Source organism: Panulirus ornatus, chromosome 20, assembly GCF_036320965.1.
Source record: "Panulirus ornatus isolate Po-2019 chromosome 20, ASM3632096v1, whole genome shotgun sequence".
NCBI classification, from domain to species: Eukaryota; Metazoa; Arthropoda; class Malacostraca; order Decapoda; family Palinuridae; genus Panulirus; species Panulirus ornatus.
In genome coordinates this window covers 74,365,149-74,389,036 of record NC_092243.1, presented here as the reverse complement: position 1 = coordinate 74,389,036, position 23,888 = coordinate 74,365,149, and the positions used below count along the sequence as shown (strand labels likewise).

Sequence of the window (23,888 nt, the reverse complement as noted above, 5' to 3'; positions counted from 1 at the left end):
TCCTCAAACATAATACCTATCTTTTCTTCTCATCTTGGTTACATCCACACTCCTTTAGACAACCCAGCCTGAGTCATGGTTGAGGGAGTACTAACTAGGCTAAAGTTAGCGGATCGTCGGATGGCTCCTCGAGGCTACTACGTTCAGGGGAAGCGACAGTTACTGGTAAGGTAAAAAAAAGAAAGAAAAAAGTACAAAAGGCAATAATTCTATTATTAGCTTAGGCATCCTTGAGAGAGGGGGCAGGAATATATTAAATTCGAGAGGTACATTCACATTTGTTCACCTAAATCTAGATCTCATAATTCTGTTTGGAATTTCAAGCCAACAATTCGGAATCAAGTTTCTTTACAGGTACAGTCTTTGATTATATTAATGGCAGGTTACTTCGACTTTTCTCGAGTTGTTACAGAGGCAGTGAAGACGGAAACTGTCGGTGAGATTGTATGATACTATTCAGGTCCAGCACAGCGATACTTTTCTCTTCTGCTTGAGATATCCGCTAGAGCTGAGGGCAAACATAGGCTCCACCTTCATTGGAAAGTTAGATTCACCGTCCATCTTCTCTGCAAGCCTCATTCACTGTCTCAAGTCGCTTAACCCGCAGTTATGTGATGGGTTTCACCAGCCCCTCAAGACTCAGTGTCATTAATCAATAACCGTTTGCCTTGCGGACGACAGCTGTTCCTGCGATCAATGCAAGTGAGCAGCTTTTGCTCCAATTATCCGAAAAGTCAGACAAAAGTGAAATTAATATGTCAGGATTTTTAGTACCCATTCCTGTGTGTCAGCCCTCGAAATGACAGCGTCTGACGTACCTTGCCAAGGTCGATTTAGGTACTGAGTGATGGCACTGCCTGCTCTCCTATTGATCGCCCATGTCCACAATGAACTTTTAAGAGTTGTCCTTCACAAAGCCTCTCTCACACTGCCTCCCAGCCAAAGGTATATGATATATACTTTTGAAAAGAACCAAACAACGTACATGGGAACAGACAGGAAGGATACTGAAAGGAAGACCTGATGGCCCCTTACGAGATAATCAGAAAATCAAAAATATCTAAATATGGTGAAGGAAACAGGATAGGAAAGCTGAAGGTACCTAGCAATCAAGTCATTCTGAATCCTAAAATACAAGTAGGTTATAGATGTTTGCTTCAATGTTCTCCCTATGTTCTGCAATAAAGTTACCGTAATGCCTAACCAATTCAACTGTACTCCATGGAGATTCTACACTCTGGTTATGAGGTCGGAGGTGACCCTTAAGAGCCCACGGATACGCCTGCCACCCTCGAGAGACCGACTGAATCTGAACTGAATGGGGGACTTGAGGATGGGGAGCCCCAAAAAGACACCCGAACTGAACCTGATCAAATTTTTTTTCGAACACATCTATTTCGCTGAAATTGAATTACGTGCAATATTTGTATTGTTTTCCTTGTTATTTTGATAGGTTTCACTTAAACCTAGATCACATTAACATTTCATTTACTTGAATTTCGTCGTTTATTGAAATAACATCAAGATAGGATCTAAATACAAAATAAAAAAAAAAGAAAAAAACGCCGAAAAATGTGCTCCGGCGCTAAATACGAACTTTAGAGCTCTATAAAAGCCGCTAGATCTAGCGCTAAAAACACTAAATTGGCAACTCTGCGGCTGAGGCTCTGTTTGCTGTCGCCACAAACACATTGCATTTTATACCTGCAGTAACCTTCCAGCTCTTGCATGTGACAGTAGTGAGATCTATCAAGACGACCTGCATTGCAAGTATACTCGGTTGTGTATATAATCTTTTTTTTTATAAGTATAGTGGGACAAATTACTTATGAAGATTAGAATGTTTAAAAAATATTCTATATTACCAGGGGACCTTTGGGAATAGAATCAGATGTGCTTGAATGTAACGTGCCCCAGTTGATCGAGCGTTAAACATGCCTTTAGAGCGTCTTACATTATTTTTTTTTTCATCCATCTGCATTTGTCGTAAATGATGGTATATACAGCAAATAGTAAATCTTATAAAACTAATACAAAGATTTGTCATTTTGTGTATTCTTAACATCAAAGGGGGGGGGGGGGGGAGTAACACGAGCAATTACTGCTTCTAAATAGAAGAAAATAAAAAGTCACACGTATGATTATCTGTACTTATGCCCAGTTCGCTTCCATCGACTCTGAAGGTAACCACACCCGTTGTGTGCTCCTAAGCCTAATTTGATTGATGGCTATGTTTTTTACTGGTTTCTGTGTGTGTGTGTGTCTTATGGGGGCCTAGTATTACAGAGAGAGAGAGAGAGAGAGAGAGAGAGAGAGAGAGAGAGAGAGAGAGAGAGAGAGAGAGAGAGAGAAAATCAATATCTTCCTGCTCGCGCGTTCTTGTGGGTGTCAAGAAAACAGTCTCTTGCTTATAGAGAACGTGTTATTGTAGACTGTAATAAATACAGACACCGTTATGCCCTTTAATCCCCCCCCCCCCTCCCCGAAAGCAATGCATTTAATTGCATAATTGTGCATCAGCGACTTAAACATTTTGGTTACACCGTAATCCTTCAATGTGACTGGGAGCGGAGCACATATCCAATAAGGCTCACATTACGCGGGCCACATGCATGGTAAAAAGTGTATGTGGTCTTAGAATCATCTTTAAAACCTGAAGGTGTTAAAAGATTTTTCGGTTGGTGGATGTACGTAGCTTACGTTGACGGCCTACCTAACCTTGTCAGTTGATAGGCCTCAAGCCCAACCAACCTCAGATTATATTTAGTAACTGCTGTACTGGAAACATCTCTCGTAACCCATTCAATCCTTACCCTAATCCTGCAGGCTCTCACGCACATCTTTGTACACATGTCTTCTAGTCTTATCCCTTGCGGCTTTAAAAGCTTATATGATGAAACTGGTGACAATGTTTCTGTCCTTCTTCCATGGCTCTGTTGCGCTGGACTCGTTTCCATATCCTGTGTTGGGGTTGTTCCTGTGGTCTTATTAATATGGCCACATGAACAGCCCTGATCAGGTTTTTGACAGCTGATTCGGCCATTCCATTCTTCTGAGGTACTGACAGGCCTGCTTGTCCTGTGTTGGAAAATCATGCTTTGTACGCACAGTCCCTGAACTCCTCAGGGATGAATTGTGGTCCATTGTTAGTGAAAAAAAAAAAAAAGCTACGATGGAATCCCACATCTCGCAAAATGAGCTATCAGTTTTCTGATGACTTGAGCTGGTCCTTGTGGTCATACAAAGGTGACACAGGAGAAGAGAGTACTAACTGCTTAACCTCGCGTGGAGCTTTCTCCTGTACTCTTCCCCATTACCATTCAATATCTTTATTACCCAGTTGAAGGATAGGCTTCATTACATCAGATGATTTAGGTAAGGTTCTCGCGAAATAATTCACCACGTCTGCTACCATTTTTACATGTCGTATTTTGTTATCATCTTTACAGTGGATGTTACCTTATCATGATCATGTTTCGACCATACTTAGATATGTCTTAGAGAAGAAATCTCAGACTTCCTCAAACCTGTCTCACAATTGTTGAGCTTGAGCCTTTTGCTTCCTAAGTCTCTCTTCAAATATTAACACACATCACTCATGATCCTTATCAGTTAGTTCATCGTTGCCTTCAATACCGTAACCTGTCTCAGCCATACATACAACTGCTTTGAGACTCTCCAGGGCTGCATTCAGCCTCAACCGGAATATAATTTCCCTACTCACAGCCTTCATGATTTTCAATCAGCTGATACATAGAAACAAACACTGTCTCTTCTATGGTTACGCGTGGTAGGGTAGCCTAGAAGGTCGCGTTCAATTACCTACTGTATTGTATGAACAGGGAGTTCTTAGTTCAATAGACATGAGGTTTCATCTCTTGAACGTTTCCTGTCTTAAAACTTGTTTAAACTTACAAATGCTATTTCACATTCATTATCTAGAAACTTAGTTTCTTCCAACCGTTCGTTATTCTGATGTTATATAAGTACTTCTTTACATCTTTTCAAACTTTTCTTTTTTGCTAAAAAGCATATGTTCTCTGGTTGTTCTATCCTTGCATCTTTCGAAGAGCTGTTCACTGTCTGCAACATCAAGCTGATTTATAAACTCAAAAGCTTATGAACAAGTCACCCTTTATTTTTTTTTTTTTTCCATGGTGGGCAAAATCTATGGCCTCCAGCCCTCCCCAGTACCTCAGCTCTCCGAGGTAAGGCCTTTGTCGCCCTCGTCTGGAACTTTGACAGCTCTTCGTGCTTATACTTGGTGACCAAACTTGAGAAGCATGTTCTACTTTTGGCCTCTCGTAAGACGTCAACAGCTTGCTGAATGTATTCCCATCCATGTACACGAACGCAGGCCTAATATTTGCCAGCAGAAAGCTTGTTCCGTTGTCACTCTCCTGAAGTGGACTCTACCAGCAGGTTGTTCTCTCGCACACAGACTCCCGCAGCTTATTTTCTGCAAGAAAATATTCATATCGAGTTTTTCTTTTTATATTGTCTCACGCTCATTACTTTACACTTACTTGGGTTGAGTTTCATCAGTCTTGTATCATATCAATTATTCCTGAGTTTGTCTAGGTCCCCTTGTAAGTCATTGCAATCTTTCCTTTTCACTTTCTTCGTGACCTTGGCATCATCCGCAAACATATTAATTTAGAGGTCCAGTTCTTGTTGCAAGTCATTCACACAGATCAAGAAGACAACAGGTCACGAGCAGAACCCTGTGGCACTTCACTGGTGCCCTCAACCCACTTCGAGTAAGCTACTCTAGACACGAGTCCTTTGTTCCTCTACACTGAAATAATATTCTGTCCTTCTAAGAAGCCTTTCCCTTGTTCCTACCTGTTGATTCAGTTTCTTATATATATTTTTTTTTTTTTTTTTTTTTTTATACTTTGTCGCTGTCTCCCGCGTATTGCGAGGTAGCGCAAGGAAACAGACGAAAGAAATGGCCCAACCCCCCCCATACACATGTACATACACACGTCCACACACACAAATATACATACCTACACAGCTTTCCATGGTTTACCCCGGACGCTTCACATGCCTTGATTCAATCCACTGACAGCACGTCAACCCCTGTATACCACATCGCTCCAATTCACTCTATTCCTTGCCCTCCTTTCACCCTCCTGCATGTTCAGGCCCCGATCACACAAAATCTTTTTCACTCCATCTTTCCACCTCCAATTTGGTCTCCCTCTTCTCCTCGTTCCCTCCACCTCCGACACATATATCCTCTTGGTCAATCTTTCCTCACTCATTCTCTCCATGTGCCCAAACCATTTTAAAACACTCTCTTCTGCTCTCTCAACCACGCTCTTTTTATTTCCACACATCTCTCTTACCCTTACGTTACTTACTCGATCAAACCACCTCACACCACACATTGTCCTCAAACATCTCATTTCCAGCACATCCATCCTCCTGCGCACAACTCTATCCATAGCCCACGCCTCGCAACCATACAACATTGTTGGAACTACTATTCCTTCAAACATACCCATTTTTGCTTTCCGGGATAATGTTCTCGACTTCCACACATTTTTCAAGGCTCCCAAAATTTTCGCCCCCTCCCCCACCCTATGATCCACTTCCGCTTCCATGGTTCCATCCGCTGACAGATCCACTCCCAGATATCTAAAACACTTCACTTCCTCCAGTTTTTCACCATTCAAACTCACCTCCCAATTGACTTGACCCTCAGCCCTACTGTACCTAATAACCTTGCTCTTATTCACATTATATATTATATATATACACATACATATATATATACATACATATATATATATATATATAAATATATACATATATACACACACATATATATATATATATATATATATTTTTTTTTTTTTTTTTTTTTTATACTTTGTCGCTGTCTCCCGCGTTTGCGAGGTAGCGCAAGGAAACAGACGAAAGAAATGGCCCAACCCCCCCCCCCCCCATACACATGTACATACACACGTCCACACACGCAAATATACATACCTACACAGCTTTCCATGGTTTACCCCAGACGCTTCACATGCCTTGCTTCAATCCACTGACAGCACGTCAACCCCTGTATACCACATGACTCCAATTCACTCTATTTCTTGCCCTCCTTTCACCCTCCTGCATGTTCAGGCCCCGATCACACAAAATCTTTTTCACTCCATCTTTCCACCTCCAATTTGGTCTCCCTCTTCTCCTCGTTCCCTCCACCTCCGACACATATATCCTCTTGGTCAATCTCTCCTCACTCATTCTCTCCATGTGCCCAAACCATTTCAAAACACCCTCTTCTGCTCTCTCAACCACGCTCTTTTTATTTCCACACATCTCTCTTACCCTTACGTTACTTACTCGCTCAAACCACCTCACACCACACATTGTCCTCAAACATCTCATTTCCAGCACATCCATCCTCCTGCGCACATCTCTATCCATAGCCCACGCCTCGCAACCATACAGCATTGTTGGAACCACTATTCCCTCAAACATACCCATTTTTGCTTTCCGAGATAATGTTCTCGACTTCCACACATTTTTCAAGGCTCCCAAAATTTTCGCCCCCTCCCCCACCCTATGATCCACTTCCGCTTCCATGGTTCCATCCGCTGACAGATCCACTCCCAGATATCTAAAACACTTCACTTCCTCCAGTTTTTCTCCATTCAAACTCACCTCCCAATTGACTTGACCCTCACCCCTACTGTACCTAATAACCTTGCTCTTATTCACATTTACTCTCAACTTTCTTCTTCCACACACTTTACCAAACTCAGTCACCAGCTTCTGCAGTTTCTCACATGAATCAGCCACCAGCGCTGTATCATCAGCGAACAACAATTGACTCACTTCCCAAGCTCTCTCATCCCCAACAGACTTCATACTTGCCCCTCTTTCCAGGACTCTTGCATTTACCTCCTTTACAACCCCATCCATAAACAAATTAAACAACCATGGAGACATCACACACCCCTGCCGCAAACCTACATTCACTGAGAACCAATCACTTTCCTCTCTTCCTACACGTACACATGCCTTACATCCTCGATAAAAACTTTTCACTGCTTCTAACAACTTGCCTCCCACACCATATATTCTTAATACCTTCCACAGAGCATCTCTATCAACTCTATCATATGCCTTCTCCAGATCCATAAATGCTACATACAAATCCATTTGCTTTTCTAAGTATTTCTCACATACATTCTTCAAAGCAAACACCTGATCCACACATCCTCTACCACTTCTGAAACCGCACTGCTCTTCCCCAATCTGATGCTCTGTACATGCCTTCACCCTCTCAATCAATACCCTCCCATATAATTTACCAGGAATACTCAACAAACTTATACCTCTGTAATTTGAGCACTCACTCTTATCCCCTTTGCCTTTGTACAATGGCACTATGCACGCATTCCGCCAATCCTCAGGCACCTCACCATGAGTCATACATACATTAAATAACCTTACCAACCAGTCAACAATACAGTCACCCCCTTTCTTAATAAATTCCACTGCAATACCATCCAAACCTGCTGCCTTGCCGGCTTTCATCTTCCGCAAAGCTTTTACTACCTCTTCTCTGTTTACCAAATCATTTTCCCTAACTCTCTCACTTTGCACACCACCTCGACCAAAACACCCTATATCTGCCACTCTGTCATCAGACACATTCAACAAACCTTCAAAATACTCATTCCATCTCCTTCTCACATCACCGCTACTTGTTATCACCTCCCCATTTACGCCCTTCACTGAAGTTCCCATTTGCTCCCTTGTCTTACGCACCCTATTTACCTCCTTCCAGAACATCTTTTTATTCTCCCTAAAATTTACTGATAGTCTCTCACCCCAACTCTCATTTGCCCTTTTTTTCACCTCTTGCACCTTTCTCTTGACCTCCTGTCTCTTTCTTTTATACTTCTCCCACTCAATTGCATTTTTTCCCTGCAAAAATCGTCCAAATGCCTCTCTCTTCTCTTTCACTAATACTCTTACTTCTTCATCCCACCACACACTACCCTTTCTAAACAGCCCACCTCCCACTCTTCTCATGCCACAAGCATCTTTTGCGCAATCCATCACTGATTCCCTAAATACATCCCATTCCTCCCCGACTCCCCTTACTTCCATTGTTCTCACCTTTTTCCATTCTGTACACAGTCTCTCCTGGTACTTCCCCACACAGGTCTCCTTCCCAAGCTCACTTACTCTCACCACCTTCTTCACCCCAACATTCACTCCTCTTTTCTGAAAACCCATACTAATCTTCACCTTAGCCTCCACAAGATAATGATCAGACATCCCTCCAGTTGCACCTCTCAGCACATTAACATCCAAAAGTCTCTCTTTCGCACGCCTGTCAATTAACACGTAATCCAATAACGCTCTCTGGCCATCTCTCCTACTTACATAAGTATACTTATGTATATCTCGCTTTTTAAACCAGGTATTCCCAATCATCAGTCCTTTTTCAGCACATAAATCTACAAGCTCTTCACCATTTCCATTTACAACACTGAACACCCCATGCATACCAATTATTCCCTCAACTGCCACATTACTCACCTTTGCATTCAAATCACCCATCACTATAACCCGGTCTCGTGCATCAAAACCGCTAACACACTCATTTAGCTGCTCCCAAAACACTTGCCTCTCATGATCTTTCTTCTCATGCCCAGGTGCATATGCACCAATAATCACCCACCTCTCTCCATCAACTTTCAATTTTACCCATATTAATCGAGAATTTACTTTCTTACATTCTATCACATACTCCCACAACTCCTGTTTCAGGAGTATTGCTACTCCTTCCCTTGCTCTTGTCCTCTCACTAACCCCTGACTTCACTCCCCAGACATTTCCAAACCACTCTTCCCCTTTACCCTTTATATATATATATATATATATATATATATATATATATATATATATATATATATATATATATATATATATATATATATATATATATATTTTTTTTTTTTTATATATACTTTGTCGCTGTCTCCCGCGTTTGCGAGGTAGCGCAAGGAAACAGACGAAAGAAATGGCCCAACCCCCCCCCCCCATACACATGTATATACATACGTCCACACACGCAAATATACATACCTACACAGCTTTCCATGGTTTACCCCAGACGCTTCACATGCCTTGATTCAATCCACTGACAGCACGTCAACCCCGGTATACCACATCGCTCCAATTCACTCTATTCCTTGCCCTCCTTTCACCCTCCTGCATGTTCAGGCCCCGATCACACAAAATCTTTTTCACTCCATCTTTCCACCTCCAATTTGGTCTCCCTCTTCTCCTTGCTCCCTCCACCTCCGACACATATATCCTCTTGGTCAATCTTTCCTCACTCATCCTCTCCATGTGCCCAAACCACTTCAAAACACCCTCTTCTGCTCTCTCAACCACGCTCTTTTTATTTCCACACATCTCTCTTACCCTTACGTTACTCACTCGATCAAACCACCTCACACCACATATTGTCCTCAAACATCTCATTTCCAGCACATCCATCCTCCTGAGCACAACTCTATCCATAGCCCACGCCTCGCAACCATACAACATTGTTGGAACCACTATTCCTTCAAACATACCCATTTTTGCTTTCCGAGATAATGTTTTCGACTTCCACACATTCTTCAAGGCTCCCAGAATTTTCGCCCCCTCCCCCACCCTATGATCCACTTCCGCTTCCATGGTTCCATCCGCTGCCAGATCCACTCCCAGATATCTAAAACACTTCACTTCCTCCAGTTTTTCTCCATTCAAACTCACCTCCCAATTGACTTGACCCTCAACCCTACTGTACCTAATAACCTTGCTCTTATTCACATTTACTCTTAACTTTCTTCTTCCACACACTTTACCAAACTCAGTCACCAGCTTCTGCAGTTTCTCACATGAATCAGCCACCAGCGCTGTATCATCAGCGAACAACAACTGACTCACTTCCCAAGCTCTCTCATCCCCAACAGACTTCATACTTGCCCCTCTTTCCAAAACTCTTGCATTTACTTCCCTAACAACCCCATCCATATACAAATTAAACAACCATGGAGACATCACACACCCCTGCCGCAAACCTACATTCACTGAGAACCAATCACTTTCCTCTCTTCCTACACGTACACATGCCTTACATCCTCGATAAAAACTTTTCACTGCTTCTAACAACTTTCCTCCCACACCATATATTCTTAATACCTTCCACAGAGCATCTCTATCAACTCTATCATATGCCTTCTCCAGATCCATAAATGCTACATACAAATCCATTTGCTTTTCTAAGTATTTCTCACATACATTCTTCAAAGCAAACACCTGATCCACACATCCTCTACCACTTCTGAAACCACACTGCTCTTCCCCAATCTGATGCTCTGTACATGCCTTCACCCTCTCAATCAATACCCTCCCATATAATTTACCAGGAATACTCAACAAACTTATACCTCTGTAATTTGAGCACTCACTCTTATCCCCTTTGCCTTTGTACAATGGCACTATGCACTCATTCCGCCAATCCTCAGGCACCTCACCATGAGTCATACATACATTAAATAACCTTACCAACCAGTCAACAATACAGTCACCCCCTTTTTTTTTTTTATAAATTCCACTGCAATACCATCCAAACCTGCTGCCTTGCCGGCTTTCATCTTCCGCAAAGCTTTCACTACCTCTTCTCTGTTTACCAAATCATTTTCCCTAACCCTCTCACTTTGCACACCACCTCGACCAAAACACCCTATATCTGCCACTCTATCATCAAACACATTCAACAAACCTTCAAAATACTCACTCCATCTCCTTCTCACATCACCACTACTTGTTATCACCTCCCCATTTGCGCCCTTCACTGAAGTTCCCATTTGCTCCCTTGTCTTACGCACTTTATTTACCTCCTTCCAGAACATCTTTTTATTCTCCCTAAAATTTAATGATACTCTCTCACCCCAACTCTCTTGCACCTTTCTCTTGACCTCCTGTCTCTTTCTTTTATACATCTCCCACTCAATTGCATTTTTTCCCGGCAAAAATCGTCCAAATGCCTCTCTCTTCTCTTTCACTAATACTCTTACTTCTTCATCCCACCACTCACTACCCTTTCTAATCAACCCACCTCCCACTCTTCTCATGCCACAAGCATCTTTTGCGCACTCCATCACTGATTCCCTAAATACATCCCATTCCTCCCCCACTCCCCTTGCTTCCATTGTTCTCACCTTTTTCCATTTTGTACTCAGTCTCTCCTGGTACTTCCTCACACAGGTCTCCTTCTCAAGCTCACTTACTCTCACCACCCTCTTCACCCCAACATTCACTCTTCTTTTCTGAAAACCCATACAAATCTTCACCTTAGCCTCCACAAGATAATGATCAGACATCCCTCCAGTTGCACCTCTTAGCACATTAACATCCAAAAGTCTCTCTTTCGCACGCCTGTCAATTAACACGTAATCCAATAACGCTCTCTGGCCATCTCTCCTACTTACATAAGTATACTTATGTATATCTCGCTTTTTAAACCAGGTATTCCCAATCATCAGTCCTTTTTCAGCACATAAATCTACAAGCTCTTCACCATTTCCATTTACAACACTGAACACCCCATGTATACCAATTATTCCCTCAACTGCCACATTACTCACCTTTGCATTCAAATCACCCATCACTATAACCCGGTCTCGTGCATCAAAACCACTAACACACTCATTCAGCTGCTCCCATATATATATATATATATATATATATATATATATATATATATATATATATATATATATATATATATATATATATATCCCGCCTCCTATATGGTAATGTCAAATGCTTTCCAGCAGTCCAGATACTCATAACATACCCCGCCTTCTCTTTTATCAAAAACGGAGCTCATTACACATGACCTTTCCCTGACACTGTGTTTTCCCCTCATTTAAGTGGTCTCAAAAACAAGTCACCCATTTCCTTTCTCATTATCTTTTCCCGCACCATATAGACCACACTCTTCGGGCAGTTTGGTGTTGTTCAATGCATTCTCCTATCTTTCCTACTCCTCTGGTACTCTCTTTCTCCAGCGACATCATCAGAAACACTTCAAGCCGTATGTCAAGTGTGTGTCTGCACACATCTTCAGCGTATATGGAGGAATTGCTTTAGGATCTGGAGCCCTCTATGAGTCAAGACTCTGGATAACTATGTTTTCTTTAGATGTATCTCTGTCCTCCAAGACCTCCTCTTCATTCCATCTCACGGGTGTTGGGGACAAAAGGTCTTCCACTGCGAATCCCTAAGCCTGATTAGCTGCTCTCTACTCATCAATTTACTCCTTTTGGAAGAGGTATGGTTTATTTACGAACAATACACTTTTCAAAGTTCTTTTGTTCCTCCTTTCTCATCCTCCTATACTCGTTCCTATGGAGAAGATGATAAGCGACACTCCAGCCAATCAGCATTTGTTAGGTACAAAAGAGCAATGAACAAGTACAAGTTAAAAAAAATGAAGAACAATGAAACTTTGAAAAGAATATTGTGGACAGGTTAGGAAAGCACTCTTCTCCTTTATCCTTTACGCTCTTATGTGGAATATGATCTTCACTTCAGAACCCGTGAGTGAGTTGAATCTTTCCTCCTGATTCCTAATTTTTCCAATTTTTGCTGCCACACACTTTTCCGTTAGCTACAATATCCCAGTCTTCGCTCTCTCTCTCTCTCTCTCTCTCTCTCTCTCTCTCTCTCTCTCTCTCTCTCTCTCTCTCTTAGAATCCCCCTTTTTCGTCAACAAGCACTGTATATTCTACTTATTTGAATCATACATACAGTGGACCTTCAGATTTCCCAGCTACCGTCCAGGGGTCTCTCGTTCACTGCATAGTCTTTATTCTCTGTGTTGAACTGTCTTGTATATACCTCTTCTTCCCCTCCCCGCCCACTATCATCAACAGTTTCTTTAAATGTCATGGGCAACCATTTAGTTGAGCGGGCTCATCCAGAAATGACTCCTCTCACTTTTCCAGTACTATATCTCCTTCCCTTTGATTATGGTCTGACATCGTGCCCTTTACCTGAAAATTTTCAAGTCCTTAAATTCCTTCTCAAACACGTCATGATCGATCCGAATTTTCATTTTCCTTAATTCGTCTAATTCTGTTTCTTGTGAATTTCAAAATGATTTCCCGAGACTTACAGTATCAGGTGATTCATCCTCTATTTATTCCTTTTGCTTCCTTTCTGTGGATCAAGTCGCAATTGATTGCTCATGATACTCTCCTTTGAATCCATATCTGATTTTCTGTGAAATCAAAGAATGTTTTCTTAGTTGTGTTTGTGTTTAATAGCACGCTTAGCCTAGCTAATCTAGCCTAGCATAGCTTAATTAGGCTGGTCCAATATCTTGCTTTGTTTGAGGAACACATACTTGGCTAGGCTCATGCCATTGTTAAAGGCATTAATATACTCCTCACGTTGACTATGAAAACATCTTTACTCATTTTATGTCGACCATTTACAGTGTCTCTTCTGGTCAAAGATTCTTGAATAAACAATAATTCAAAATTTTGGTTTTTGCAGACTGTAGAATCCTCATTATTCATTTTAATATCTGAGGTCTTTTACGCACACTGCCTGAAAGACTCCTCTCTCCTGGGTTTATGCAGTACTAAGGGTCTTAATTTATTCTCCCAGTTGACACTCAGAACAAATATCATTTATGTTATTGGCTCTTAAGACAAACCCCAGAAAATTGGGCTCGAGAGTTGGCTGTGTGACCAATCATCCGGTAATGATTCCTGTTAGTAACATATGTTTAGATTTTCTTTATTTACTCTCAGAAACTTATTGGCTCACGTTATATCAATTATTCCCGTTATTTTGTGATTAAATATTCTTTACATTGGAGAAATAGAAAAAAAAATAGCTATAGTTTTCTGATCTTGTGTGTGTGTGTGTGTGTGTGTGTGTGTGTGTCTGTGTCTGTGTAGTTGCTATTTGTATTTTTCGGTAAGAGAGCTTTACACAAATGCAAAGCCATAATTCTTAACCTTGTATCTAACATCTTTTCTCCTACACACATAAACCTATCAGGTGTGTGTGTGTGTGTGTGTGTGTGTACGTTGCCTGTGTGTGTGTGTGTACGTGTGTGTGTGTCGCTGTACGGTGGAGGTATTGTAAGCATGGTGGTTGGTGGTGTTCTCTTGGTAGACTAATTATCCTGGTGTCATATCTTCCTTTGACGACAGTTGGTGTACGCCTATGAGAGCGAGGAACAAAAAAAAAAAAAAGAAAAAGACGGCCACATTCTACCCACCTGCTTTCCCTCCCCTCACAGCCATTTCTGCATGCAAGCCTGCCAGTTGTTGGATAGATTATATGTGAGTCAGTGTGTCATAATTCAGTTATTGTAACAGCTGTTGTATATTTTAGTGAAAACCTAGTTATAATAGCAGCTGTTGTTGAGTGAAAAACGAATGCCACAGTGGCTGAAGGCACCATCTGCTATATTTTCATTTTACATTATATTTTTTCTTCATCGTACAGTAATTCATTTTCAGTTTACGTATTTTCCGTCATCCAAGAATATGTTTTGTTTTTGTTTTTGTTTTATGCCTCTTGTAGTCCAAGTTTTGTCCATACACACACACGATTCGATCCTGACTGAGCACTTATCTATTATTATTATTATTATTTTGCTTTGTCGCTGTCTCCCGCGTTTGCGAGGTAGCGCAAGGAAACAGACGAAAGAAATGGCCCAACCCACCCCCATACACCTGTATATACATACACGTCCACACACGCAAATATACATACCTATACATCTCAATGTACACATATATATACACAACACACAGACATATACATATATACACATGTACATAATTCATAGTCTGCCTTTATTTATTCCCATCGCCACCTCGTCACACATGGAATAACATCCCCCTTCCCCCTCATGTGTGCGAGGTAGCGACAGATATGTGCTCAGTCGATCCTGACTGAGCACATATCTGTCGCTGCATTTTCAAGAAAATTTACACCCTTTCGGTCTGTCGTTTCCCAGTAAGAATGGGTAGGATGGCTTTCGATTCTTCGCTCGCCAACATATTACGAACTCCAGTGTCTTGATAGACTTGATAGAGCCAGAGACTCTCAATGTCCGGCAACCTTCAATGCTTTTTCAATGAACAACGGTCTGTGTGTGTGTGTGTGTGTGTGTGTGTGTGTGTGTGTGTATGTCTCCTTCCTTAATGGCGAAGTGAGCGAGTTTCCCCATCATGATCTCGGCAAAGTTCTTGCGTCCAATGTCTACCGGGTCAATATAGGGGTAGTTTTACGGATAACCAAATCTTTCCTTCAAAATGTCGCTAACAAGGTAGGGCGAGGCACACGGTCTCCGCTCACAAAGAGCACAGAGAACTAAGCTTTTAAAATTATGTTTCCGTCTCTTTAAGACTTCAAGTTGGAGGTATTTCTACACTAACACCACCTAGTGTCCATGAGGGTCACAGACCGGGATGCTGGCTCTATGTAACATCGAACACACGTCCATCTCGGAACTTCGGGTCTTATCAACGTGCCAACACAGTGGGGAGGGAGGTGAAACTCACCCTCTGGAGAAGGTGCCGCATGGCCTGCATGACTCTATTACCTCGAGTTTTATATTGAAATGACAATAAACACAATGGAGTCGCAGGTGTTAGGATGTGTAACTGATCACACAAGTGATGTGGTTTACTACGGTGGAAATTGACAATACGGTCCTCCTCGACGAATGGTCTTCTCAGAGACAGAGTTACGTGGATTGTTAGCAATGTTCGGTAGGATCGATGACTCAAGGAAATTCAAACGTATCTGCATCTAAAGTGGGAAGAATCCTTTTTCGTTGCTCCAGGTATGGGTTCTACCTAAACTTGCTTGATAGCGCTTTAATACAAGTCACTGAGAAACCTATCCGAGGCGAGAACATGCTAGACTTAGTTCTAGATACGAATGAGGCAATTCCTTACATTGTTGTAGTTGGAGAAAAGTGCTGTACAAGTGAGGTGCAACAGATTACTTCCGATTTAATGTTCGACATAGCTTGTGATTAGACCTACAAATCTAATTATCATCCCTTTGCTCTTGACAGGCAAATATGGGATGATGCTGTCAATGAAAAAGACATGGCTGTAGCTTGGAAAACTTCAGTAAAACATTCATAGTAGTAGAGAGAATTTATAAGTCGGTGCGTAGCTGACATCATCTTCGAAAAGTAAAGAACCGATCGTTTTCTAGGAATAATATAAGAAACTTACAAGAGAAACCAACATGAGAGAATAAGTTATGTAAATTTGTACAGAAATGGTAGGATGTATAAACATCAAAGAAGATATCAGGATGAAACATATTGATTAAAATAGCAAAAGAAGCCCCTAAGGATTTGTATACTTATATCAGAGGCAAGAGAATCATTACCAAGACAATTGGTCCATCAATTATGGAAAACGGTGACTTGGTTCAAGACTGAAGGCTAAAAAGAGGAAAAGATTCCAGAACATAATACCATAAAAGTTGAAGATATACCGTTAGCCCTAATTGGCATGAAAGTAAATAAAACAGCTCACCCAGATGAGTTTTATTTGACGATAATGAATGAAGAAAAGAAAGCTACGATATTTAAGCCCTAGAATCCTCCTTTCAATAAGTACAACACTACAGGGAAAGTTCCAGAGGATTGGACGTTAGCCAGCGCAACAATATTAAAAAAAAGGTAAATAGTCCCCAACAGGAAATTATCATCCAATCAGTTATATGCTTGTAGATGGCAAACTCATTTTACCTATCAATTGAGATAAGATTGTAGATCATTTATATTAATAACTAATAAGTGATTTTCGGAACTGGTTTTCGGTGAAAACAGAAAATGGAGAGAGTAGAGAGTCAAGCTACCAAGATGATTACCGGATTGAGAAATTTATCCTATTAGAACCAACCAGATGAACTAAACTTGTTAAGCTTAGAAAAAGAGAAAGTTGAGAAGTTATTCAATACAAAATCGTTAAAGGTTTTGATAATCATGATCGAAATAGCTAGTTAAGGCTTAATCTATCGGGTCTCACTCATAGTAATGGGCAGGGTTTTTACTTCGGGTGAGCTGAAGCAGCTTTTCTTCGACGGGGTCAATGTATGGATGTTTCATCAATTGGCATAGTTGAAAGCAACACCATAGATACGTTGATGACAGACTTCCCAGGTAAGCAAGTCCCCGACGGACATTATTTGCTTAGTGACAGGTATAGTTCACAGGTGTTTCTTTTTAAACCACTCGTAAGCTATTCTCCTCTTACCATGTTAATCCATGAGCTTCAGAAGTCACAAACAGCCTCGAAAGGACCCAGTCAGTGGTCTGATGCTGCTGGAATTCTTGTATGTCTTGCTGTCTGCACACCATCACTACCACCAGTCTGCTGCCTCCTCCTCCTCACCACCATCATCATTTTCCCGTCTTCTTACCATCACCATCATCATCATCCTGCTGTCTCCTCACCCTCAACACCATCTGGCTGCCTCCTCCTCCTCCTCACCACCATTTTCCTGCCTCCTCCTCCTCCTATTCGCCAACACCATCTAGCGGCCTCCTCTTCTTCACCACAACCACCAACACCATCTTCCTGCCTCCTCCTCCTCACCACCCACATGTGGCTGCCTCCTCTTCCTCACCACCACCAACATCGTGCCCCTAGACCAGCAGCTGGTCCTCCACCACCTCCGGATCTCGTAGTCGGCTGGAGCAATACACGCAGCTAAGGTGGTGAAGGTGGGTGGGACATCCCTACTTCCATCTTTGCATGACAGTCATCAATGTTGCTTCCACGTCTTTCACCTTCAGCAGGCGCTGTCATCCCTTCGGAAGGCTGCTGACCACACCACCCGACCTCTGCCCTCAGCACTGACGGCCGGAAGCCATGGGCGACGCTGACGAGCAACTGCTGCGCCAGAGGAAAGACTTCTGGGACCACCAGGACCCCACCCTGGAAGCCATGATCCAGACGAAGAGCCAGGGCCTGGCTGACGACGACGCTGACGAAGTCATGGCCTACCTGCCTGACCTGAGGGGCAAGAGAGTCATTGACCTTGCCGCCGGTATAGGGTAAGAAGAGAGAGAGAGAGAGAGAGAGAGAGAGAGAGAGAGAGAGAGAGAGAGAGAGAGAGAGAGAGAGAGGAGTCCTTTAACTATGACATTTTGCCAAAAGGCAGGATTATCGCGTAGCGCACACCGCACGTCTTACTTGATGTAGTACATATTCCCTGCGGCTACACACACACACACACACACACCACATTATCAGTCCTGGGTTCATCTGGGACTGACTTCAACCGTATATCAAGTTTTCTTTTAAATGTTTCTGTAGTTGCTCCGCGCACGTTCCCTTATTTCTCTCATTAACTCTTGTTTCTTCCTTACTGAGAGGCATTTAAGACCAGAAGATTATTTTTCAAGCCCTCAATATGCTGCCACGGATGGCGAACATGTAAACTCTGACATTTAAACACAATTTCAAAATTACTCCCACGAACGCGAACGTAAAATTAATTCCTTTAACTCTGTCATTCATTAACGAACATTTAAACACCACCATTTGAACGTTAACCTTCCAGCTGCGTTATTTCAACAACTCCGCACTCATTAACGAACATTTAAACACCATCACTTGAACGTTAACCTTCCAGCTGCGTTATTTCAACAACTCCGCATTCATTAACGAACATTTAAACACCACCACTTGAACGTTAATCTTCCACCTGCGTTATTTCAACAACTCCTTATTCTTTAACGAACATTTAAATACCATCATTTGAACGTTAATCTTCCAGATGCGTTATTTCAACAGAGTCCTTTAAGATACATGTAAACTTACTATGCATATTTCTCTTCCCTGTAGGCTGTATAGTCTTGAGTTCCTTCAGCCTTTCATCCTCGTTCTATTCCCCTGATTTCCTGATTTTGCATGCGAGATGTTTCTGAACTCGTTCATCACCGCTGGGTGTATCTGACCGTCTCTCGCCTCCTGCAGGAGGTTCACGACTCGCCTGGCGAAGGTGGCCAGTCAGGTGACGGCGGTGGACGTGGCCGAGGCCTTCATCAAGGAGAACCGCGCCAGGAACCAGCACCTGGGCAACGTCTCCTTCATCTGCAGCGACGTCGTCAAGTAAGTCTAAGCACATCGACAGCCTTACACTCGACCCATAGATTCATGTCATTTGTTTTTTTTTAAGGGATGCGTACCAACATTCCCCCACCCTCACTCCTCATTCTTTTACATTCAGTCACAATTCTCATGTAAGATTTCCCCTCATCCCTCTTACTATAAGGTCACTGTTCTTAGGCTTTAGAAATCCTTGACTTGAAATCAATGTTGCCAGGTTGGATTTCCCCGAGGGCTCCTTCGACCTGGTCTTCAGCAACTGGCTCCTGAAGTACCTGAGCAACGCCGAGCTCATCCAGTTCCTGAGTCGGGTCCTCAAGTGGCTGAGCCCTGGTGGGTTCTTCTTCTTCAGGGAGTCCTGTTACAACTCCGTAGGTGAGTTATCGGTGGCCCATCCGCCATATGCGGACAGTGAGAGTGTCTGTGGTCTTTGCATTATCCTGAACACCTGAAGGTGATGTTCTAGATTCTTCGAGTGGTCTTTATACCTTCACTATGACGGTCTTAATGACCCTGGTAGTTGACAGGCCCGAAGATGGAATCACAAACCAACCAGAACGCTGCGCCCGTCTGTCGGTAGCCGCACATTAGTTGAAGAGAGAGTATTTATTTAAGTATCTGTCCCTTTATCTGGAAAGAAATAAAACGCCCATCTCTTTGCAGGCACCCTGGACGCAATGAACAACCCTACCGTCTACCACAAACCTCAGTTCTACCTGGGGCTGCTGCGTGACGCCACAGGGGACGACCAATCATCCTTCAGACTCGTCCGCAGTAAGAGCATCCTCGTTTACATCAACGTAAGTCGTACTGTAGCTCACAGCAACCTGTTCACTATTAACGAGAACCGGGGCAACGCGGGAGATACAGTGAGACATGAGAAGACGTACTACTTTTCTGGTATCAAAAGGGGTCCTGCTGATCTTTGCCGAGGTTATTGGTACATCTCTCTCCCTAGAGAAGAGAGGCGCGCTAAATGTGTTGATGTCATCGGGTGTATATATCTCTCTCTCTCCCCAGCATAAGAATGCGCCCAACCAGGTGTGTTTCCTGGCGGAGAAGGTCTCTCACGGGGACGTGGCCAACCTGAAGGAACCGCAGTGTCGCCTCTCCTCCCTCGACGCCGCCGCCCTCGAGAAGGCATTCCGTGGGCCGTGCCTCACCATGGGTGGGACAGCCACCACAAGGGTACGTCCCCGTGGGATAAAGGGGACTGAGTTATATCCCAGACTCAGCCAATTGCATTTCTTCCAATCTTTCTCTCTTGTCTTTTTCTGTACCCGTGTGCCTGTTGGCTGGATGTGTGTCTGTACCCTTCAGTAATGACTGCAGTTCAGCCCTTCCTCTTCTCTTCCTGCCGGCGCAGTCTGTAGCTAACTCTCCAGGTGCTTAAGCCGCCCTTGTCGGCAACTTACTTTCCTCTGACCCTACTCAGGATGAGGAGGATCCTTCCTTGTCTTTTTCTCGTTAAAGGTCTTCCGAGGACTCTCCCGGCACCAGCTGGGCAAGGTGTATGGTAAGATGGCATACATCCTCATGTGCTGAGAGAGTCTACGGCTCTGAGCTAACTCCGGTCCTTGCTCGCCTAGGGCGTCTCTTGTCTTGAATCCCTGAGTTTCTCTTTAAGAAGCAAGCTTTGGTGTAGCCCCATCCCAAGGAAAAGAGACCGTTCCGACCCTTCTTACCAAAGCCCCATTGGTCTCATTCCCGCTATATCCAAAGGTTTCGAAACATTAACCATTACTTTTTTCAACACTTGAAATTCAAGAGTCTCGTTCCCTGCTTCCAGATCACCAATGTGGCTTTCGCAGTGCAAGGGCCACTGGTGATCTCTTCTATGTGTTCCACGTCTGGTTCTTCTCCTCCCGCAGAATTTGGTGAATCTCTTTGTCGCGGACCTCGACATCTCTAAAGCACTTGACAGTGCGTGTGGGAGATAAAGTCTTTAAACTTTAAGCTACCATCCTTTGTTTTCTAATTCCTTTTTATCATCTACTGAACAGCTTCCTCTCCTGTCCTTCCATTTCCGTCGTTGTTGATGAACGACTCTCCTTAGCCTGTCAGAGATGGCGTCCCGTTTGGGTATGTTCTGTCGTCTACGCTCTTTCGTCTAGCCATACAATGATCGCTCTTCCATATGAACGCTACTCATTCTCACGTTGATGAATCCCATGCAACACTCGCTCTTTTTCTTGCATGATTCCACCTTAGATTTCACATTTACGACAACTGTCAAGATGAATGTATAATTTCCTTTTGTATCACACAGTAACTTCCTTATTTGGTCAGTTACTTTACATATGTATCATTACAATTTACGTGTACTTCACTGATGGATCATTACAGTCAACATCACGTCACATATGGATCATTACAGTTAACATCACGTCACATATGGATCATTACAGTCAACATCACGTCACATATGGATCATTACAGTCAACATCACGTCACATATGGATCATTACAGTCAACATCACGTCACATATGGATCATTACAGTCAACATCACGTCACATATGGATCATTACAGTTAACATCACGTCACATATTGATCATTACAGTTAACTTCACGTCACATATGGATCATTACAGTTAACATCACGTCACATATGGATCATTACAGTTAACATCACGTCACATATGGATCATTACAGTCAACATCACGTCACATATGGATCATTACAGTCAACATCACGTTACGTATGGATCATTACAGTTAACATCACGTCACATATGGATCATTACAGTCAACATCACGTTACGTATGGATCATTACAGTCAACATCACGTCACATATGGATCATTACAGTCAACATCACGTCACATATGGATCATTACAGTCAACATCACGTTACGTATGGATCATTACAGTGAACACACACACGGGTCATGAGAACGCACATACGTCATCATGACCACCCCATCATCCTGAAGGATGTCTGTGGCACCAGGTGGGCAGATGTCATCATGTACCTTAGTAGACCAGTCGCCCCCAGAGAAAGAGACACCGTTGTCAGTCGCCCCCAGAGAAAGACCCACCGTTCTCAGTCGCCCCCCAGAGAAAGACCCACCGTTCTCAGTCACCCCCCCCCCAGAGAAAGACCCACCGTTCTCAGTCGCCCCCAGAGAAAGACCCACCGTTCTCAGTCGCCCCCAGAGAAAGACCCACCGTACTGTCGCCCCCCAGAGAAAGACCCACTGTTCTCAGTCACCCCCCAGAGAAAGACCCACCGTTGTCAGTCGCCCCCAGAGAAAGACCCACCGTTGTCAGTCGCCCCCCAGAGAAAGACCCACCGTTCTCTCCAGCAGGACTTCTGCGGGCGTCTGGGCCTGCGCGCCGGGCAGCGGGTGCTGGACGTGGGCTGCGGCACGGGCGCCTCTGCCGTCTTCATGGCCAGACACTTGGGCGTCCACGTGCACGGCGTCGACCTCTCCCCCAGCAGGGTCTTCACAGCCATCGAGCGACAGATGAACGTCGACAGCGAGCTGAGGAAGAAGGTCGGTGATGATAACACAAACCCAATATCCCCTCCCCAGAAATATGGCTGTTAAAGAATTAGATCATATCCCCACCCCAGAAATATGGCTGTTAAAGAGTTAGAACATATCCCCACCCCAGAAATATGGCTGTTAAAGAGTTAGAACATATCCCCACCCCAGAAATATGGCTGAGAGACACTGTTAAAGAGTTAGAACACACTAGACGCATCCTTCAGCTGGTGAGTTTGATTGGTGGTAAGGGTAGCGCATAGAGCCATGACACACTCACACCTCTCTCTCTCTCACACACACACACACACCTCCTTCTCCTCCTCCTACAGCTGCAGTTCGAAATGAGGGACGTCTTGAGCCTGGACTGTGAGGAGGACACGTACCACGCCATCCACGTCAGGGACACCTTACACAAGTTCACCAACAAGAAGGACCTGTTCGTCAAGTTCTGCGTACGTTCCACGTCCCGTTCATGACGAGAGGAGTAGTGTTTGTGTCTATAATCATAGTCATTTAGTTATCCCTAAATGTTACATTTTCTTCGTTTTTTTTCTCCTCCCATATCTTCCTTGGCATTTTGCCTTAAAGTCAAATGTTCATGGTTCCTGAGATGGTTGGCACCTAACGAGTTCTGACGCACGTGTTCTGGGTTGGTTAGGTGAACTACACACACACACACACACACACACACACTGGTGTATAGCGATTATCGCTGATGACCACGAGTCATTATGGCTCCCACTCGAGGTTGGCCCTGCATGGGTTCGAAAACTGAGCGCGGCAGTCAGGATCATCCAGTGTGTGTGTGTGTGTGTGTGTGTGTGGGAGAGAGAGATCATAACAGTAAGTGGTGTCTCGTGTCCCCGGTACAGCGGTGGCTGCGGCCGGGGGGCACCATCTTCGTCACCGACTACTGCAAGGGCGGCACCACCCCGTCGCAGCACTTCCTCAACCACGTCCAGCAGATCCAACGTAAGGACACCTCCCCTCTCCCCCCGTCGTGACGCATTCATGTCTTCCCTCTCTTTTTTTTTTCAACCTTGAGAGAGAGAGAGAGAGAGAGAGAGAGAGAGAGAGAGAGAGAGAGAGAGAGAGAGAGAGAGAGAGAGAGACCCTCCTCCTCCTCCCCCGCCCACTTCCTCCTTTCCAGTGGCCCCTCTAACCATACCCTCCCATTGTTCCCTTCCTGCCT

General features: G+C 43.6%; 1 protein-coding gene across 3 annotated transcripts in view; it reads left to right on the top strand.

Annotated features, from left to right (window-relative positions):
* LOC139756144 (uncharacterized) overlaps positions 1-23,888 on the top strand; it is a 38,072-nt gene that overhangs the window by 4,456 nt on the left and 9,728 nt on the right. The window contains exons 2-9 of one of the 3 annotated variants that reach the window (XM_071675282.1): positions 17,885-18,145; positions 19,071-19,205; positions 19,420-19,577; positions 19,866-20,002; positions 20,223-20,390; positions 22,514-22,702; positions 23,026-23,148; positions 23,569-23,668. In XM_071675282.1, coding sequence (XP_071531383.1) covers positions 17,961-18,145; positions 19,071-19,205; positions 19,420-19,577; positions 19,866-20,002; positions 20,223-20,390; positions 22,514-22,702; positions 23,026-23,148; positions 23,569-23,668 — 1,195 coding nt within the window. In that variant the 5' untranslated portion in view covers positions 17,885-17,960. The remainder of the gene's footprint in view (positions 1-17,884; positions 18,146-19,070; positions 19,206-19,419; positions 19,578-19,865; positions 20,003-20,222; positions 20,391-22,513; positions 22,703-23,025; positions 23,149-23,568; positions 23,669-23,888) is intronic. The other 2 variants (XM_071675283.1, XM_071675284.1) reach the window with 2 other exon arrangements.